Source organism: Abrus precatorius, unplaced genomic scaffold, assembly GCF_003935025.1.
Source record: "Abrus precatorius isolate BTA unplaced genomic scaffold, Abrus_2018 Scaffold8, whole genome shotgun sequence".
In the NCBI taxonomy this organism is placed as follows: domain Eukaryota; kingdom Viridiplantae; phylum Streptophyta; class Magnoliopsida; order Fabales; family Fabaceae; genus Abrus; species Abrus precatorius.
Window position 1 is genome coordinate 21,951,779 of NW_020874428.1, and position 5,065 is coordinate 21,956,843.

The 5,065-nt window shown below is 37.2% G+C and overlaps 1 protein-coding gene across 1 annotated transcript; it reads right to left on the reverse strand.

Annotated features, from left to right (window-relative positions):
• Positions 1 to 2,252: 2,252 nt before the first annotated feature.
• LOC113846123 (root phototropism protein 2-like) lies at positions 2,253 to 4,860 on the reverse strand. The gene is made up of 4 exons (XM_027474059.1): positions 4,598 to 4,860; positions 4,424 to 4,493; positions 3,189 to 4,313; positions 2,253 to 3,081 (listed from the first exon to the last, which is right to left on the reverse strand). The coding sequence occupies exons 1-4, from the start codon at positions 4,651 to 4,653 to the stop codon at positions 2,584 to 2,586; spliced, it is 1,749 nt and encodes a 582-aa protein (XP_027329860.1). The 5' UTR covers positions 4,654 to 4,860; the 3' UTR covers positions 2,253 to 2,583.
• Positions 4,861 to 5,065: the final 205 nt, after the last annotated feature.

The following is a 5,065-nucleotide window of genomic DNA, read 5'->3' on the forward strand; positions in this document are numbered from 1 at the left end:
AGACATGATCCTAACATTATTTTGTTTAATTATTATCTTAAATTAAAGTTTATATATATATATATATATATATATATATTTTTATGTTGCAATTTTTCTTCGTAAATTAATTATAAGTATTTATTTTTTAGTTTGTTTCATTTAAGTAACTGAAGTAAGTAAACGCAATTGTTTTTAATCCGAATAAGGAAATGCATATTTTATGTGTGTATTTTGTTGGATTATAAGTCTTGAGATACTAGTTTTTTTAAAAAAAAGTTTAGTAATAGGTCAAATTTTTTATGTTCTTTTAAATGAGTTTTTATAATTGATATAATCAATTCTCACTTTCTAACAGACACCCAACAAAATCAAAAGAACATATATCTTAACGAAAAAAGATTCTAAATCTCCTCTTATGAACATAAACAAAATATAATTATTAATAAAAAAAAAAGATAATTAAGAAACTACATTCTTAGTGGATGAATTTATTCCACCCAGCTAGCTTTGAGGTTTGTTTCGAGTTCTTCCTTATGAGTTTTTGTTCATTACTTGATCCACTCTCACCATTTGGGTTGTTGATGTCACCTAACCTAATAGTGTCTCCATTTGTATCAAGCATTGCACGGGTAACATAACTAAATTATTAGAAAAGAAAAAAAAGCTAATATGTGCATATTGGCTTTATTTTCTTTATATTATAGTTGAAATAGGTTGTTTAAAGGAGTTAATACCTAAACTATTATTAATTAACTCACTATATTTATATTAGTAATTTTATAAAATGTAAGAAAATATGGTGATCAAATCTTATCCTTTTTATATGAGTCGCTATAAGAACTCTTACGTTAAGTTTGATCGTTCTCTATGAATTAATATTATAGGCGACTTAAATTAACTTCTTTTTAAGTCCCTTTTCACTAAATTGCAACTGATTCAATTAGACCTAATAACAATTTTTGGGTGTACTTTATTTTCAGCTTAAAAAACGTAACGGATAATATTAAAACAACTAAAATTCGTATATGATATAATATAATATTGTATATATTTATTTTTATATCTCATTTTTTATCTACATGCATTTTAAAAATACACTGATCTAAAGTTGTATAAAAAAAATTTCTCAACGTGGAAAAGGCATTGGAATCATCAATTAAATTTAAAATTAAAATGTACAAATAGATACATTTTAAAATATCAATAACAGTGGCTAGAAAAGTACAAAAAGAGATCATGTATTACTTGTCCATGAGTATATAATGTAAAAATATTGAATATATTTTATTAAATATTTTAAATTACTTGAAAATATTAAATCATTTTTATGTTTTGATCTGAAATATATACATACATACATATATATATATATATATATATATATATATATATATATTTTGAAGATTGCTGTTTTAGACCTCTTGTTACAAGCTCATAGATAAGCAGACACCAAACATGAGAATACATGTGCTTACCTATGAGCTTCAGACTGTGATAAAGTTATATGAGATGGATAATATGACCACTATACGTCTATGCAAAATTGCAAATGCAAGTTGCACTTTACATTTGCATCACACGTAACGTAACATTCACTTACTAAATTGGGAAAGTTTCTCCACTAACTCATTGGTGCTTCACGAAAAAGTAGCCAATACAATCGCGGCGTGAAAATTTCATTCGTATGATTAAAATGCCAATCATCACTGATCAGTCATATGTTTAATTTGAAAGTAAACATAAAAGATATTCTAATTCTGAAGGGATAGACAAACTCAAAATGCGTAGCACTGTAATTGTGAAAATATCAATATTAATAATTTTTACCGTTTAATATTATTAATATATTAAATTTAATGATATCATAAATTTATTATACATAAACTTTTTATTATATATTTTATACATGTTAAAAAATTATTTAATAAATTAATTTAAATATATATTTAAAAGATGTATTAAAAAGCAATGACTAACCCTCCCTGGCATAAAAAATGATAGCAAAGATTCGAGGGACTACTCCTTCAATCATTACCTTTGTTAAATTGAATATAACTCTTTGTTTACCTAGTTATCTAGTCTCTAGCTATAATTAACTGATGCTACAAATTTCTACTCAATCAGTTTTCTTTGCCATTTTAACTAGTTATGTTAGTTTTTCGTTCTTGAGGTAAAGTTAGATCATCAACAATCTACTCTCTAGTATGCATTAATCAATATTAAGATAGGACTAGAAGAAACAATCGAGGCACAAACAAGACGAAAAGTTCGCAAGAATCAGATCAAGGCATTATAATTCTCATTCATATGGTAACTGGGACATTCTTACCCACGCAAACACATCTTCCAGTTTTGTTTTGTTTTTTTTTTCATTTTTAAAGGTACACATATGATCCATAAATATAAGAATTTAAACACGTCTCTTTTTTCTAAATTACAAAGTGGCATCTTCATAGAAAAGAAAAAGAACAATCAAAACATAAAATGTATCTATTTGAAAAAAAAAAAAAACAATTTGATAAAGGATTGTTTTAAATAAAAAAAATAAAAAGAGGAACAAGTAATATGAACTCACTAAGAACACTGAATGGTGAAGAAAATCTAGGAAATAGAAAACCTTCTTCTTCTGGGCTTGGTCAAGTCCACAGGAGCATCATCAATATTGGACGTGTCCTTGGACCCATGCCTGAAAGGGTTCAACTTGCTCAGTTTCTTGGACATGGAAGAGAAGAACGTAGGCCTTTTGACGGAGACCAATGCTTCCTTCCCAGACGACGTCGTTCCAGGAACATTCTTCTTCAAATCTGAAATGTACATCTTCATCTTCGTCAACTCCGTTCGCAACTCCTCATTCTCCCTCAGCAACGACACGTCAGCCTGCAATTGATGCTTCTCAGCCGCCGCCACCGCCGCCGCTTCTTCCTCCCCCGCCCCACCACTCCTTAGCTTCAGCTGATCGTAATACAGCGCGTGAAGCACGATCTGCAACGGCAACCGCTTGTTCTTCGACGCGTGCACACGTGCCTCGTAAGACAGTTTCAGCGGGTCCATCACGCTGCACACCTTCTCCTTCTCTATCTCATCCAGGTCTGGGTGCACCTGCAACAATACACGCGCAAGCGCGTGGAGTTAGAAAGTTAGTTACTAGTTTTACTTTCGAAACGGTGTCGTATGGGAACGAGAGTGTGTTATTCGTTATTCCATACCTTGAGGTAGATATCCACAGCACGGTATAGATCGTCGTCGAGTTTTCTTGCGCCTTTGGGGATGAGAGTAGCGATGCCGTTGAATTTCGAGATGGAGAGTTCGTTGTACGCGGCGATTTCGGCGAGGTACGCGTCGGCGGTTTTGGCCACGCGCTGCATCGCGGCGGAGCAGTCCTCTTTGAAGTTGCCGCCGGCGTTGAACACCGACGTGCCCTTCTCCTTCTCCACGAAGCCGGAGATGATTCTCCGAACACTGTCGAGATCCAAGAGCCTCTCGCCGTCGTAGGTGAACGAGAGCACGAGGAGGTCGTCCAGCGTGACGTGCTCCAGGATCTCCGTGATCCGCTTCTCGAGCTCGCGCTTGCAGGCGCTCGAGGCGTGGAGGTAGATCGCGCACCGGAGAAGGCAGCAGAGGAAGTTGATCGGGAAAGCCGCTTTCTCGCACGGGAAGTGCGGGACGATGGACTGCAGAACCTCGCGTTGTTCGATTCTTGACTCCGAATCGGATTTGCCGGACTCCGGTGACCGGATTCCTCTTCCGCCGCCGGTCTGGTCCCGGACTAGCTCCCGTAGGGCGCGTTCTGTGTACGTGATCAACGCTCCGGCTACGGTGAGGTACTTCGCGCCGCGCTGCTTCATTGCGGCGATTACTTTTCCGAAGGAATCGACGTCGAGGATGGCGAGCTCCTCCGTCCACCAGTTCGGCGGCGAACGGTTGGGGAAGTTTGCCTCGCTGCAAACCTTGGAGCTAATAGCATCGACGCAGCGGTTGACGACGCTGATGGTGAGGTCGTCGGCGAAGGGGAGAAACTCCCGGCAGGACTTGAGGACGAGGACGGCGCTTTGGAGAGTGGAGAGAGCGATTTGAGAGAGGAACTCTTCGGTTCTTCCGGCGAGGTTGCCGTCGCAGTATTCGTCGGTCATCTGGAGGAACACGGAGGCGCAGTGCAGCGGGGCTATGTTGTGAACGGTTATCTCGAAGTTGACGCCGTAACAGAACTTAGCTGCTTTATCAAAAGCTTCTTGGCCTCCAGGTATGTTGGAAAGGTCTATTCTTGTTAGTTCACTTTCCTCTGATTCCATTATCAGTTTTCTGATGTAGTTGCTCTTTGCCACCAGTATGAACTGTTAAGTGTTAACAATTTCATTGGTAAAACTTAATTGAACCCTGTTTTCTCACATGCACAATATCACATAGATAACAACAATTGTCATGAAATGAATTTTTTGGGTACCTTGTGGAGAGAAAAATTGGCTTCTCCAATTGTAACTATAACATCGCTTGGGATTTCTGGGGAGAAAACCCTGCAATAATGCATGTGACTAATTGATTAGTAAAATTTTGCATTGGACAGGAATTAATTAATCAGGGGTTTGAAAATGGAGGAGGAGAGTGAGGTGGTGTTTACCATTGCCCGGTTCTTTCCATGGCAGGGGAGAGGCTAGTGGGGTTGGGGGTCGCCATGAGCTGATGGAGTTGGTTTTTTGTTTGTTCTGAAATGGTATAGGGAGTTTGAGAGTAACAGCGGGTTACATGGTGTGCTCACTTGTTATAAGGAGATTTTTGAACCCTGTAGATTTATTTCATTATTATGATTTTTATCGTTGTGAGTTTGTCAAGGTGGACCAAGCCTGTCATGTTTTCTTTCCTATCAATCGTTGTTTTCTATCTAAATATTTTTCAGCCGAGTGATTATTCCTTTTAAACTAATTCTTGCCACTTCTTTAATTCCCCTGCCTTAATCCATATCCACTGGCTGCTTCCACACAAGTGGGAAGTTGAAATTAATAGTGACATGTTCTTATTGCTACGCACTTGATCTCCATCTGTTAATTGTTTCATTCTCCTTGACTTAGGTTTATCTCGTTTCCCCTGT

Bases quoted from the DNA above. Each gene is read 5' to 3' on its own strand.
- LOC113846123 (XM_027474059.1), bottom strand. From the start codon at position 4,653: ATGGCGACCCCCAACCCCACTAGCCTCTCCCCTGCCATGGAAAGAACC. The intron at 4,494-4,597 runs GTAAACACCACC...GCATTATTGCAG, and splicing joins ATGGAAAGAACCGGGCAATG to GGTTTTCTCCCCAGAAATCC. The intron at 3,082-3,188 runs GTATGGAATAAC...GTATTGTTGCAG, and splicing joins CTGTGGATATCTACCTCAAG to GTGCACCCAGACCTGGATGA.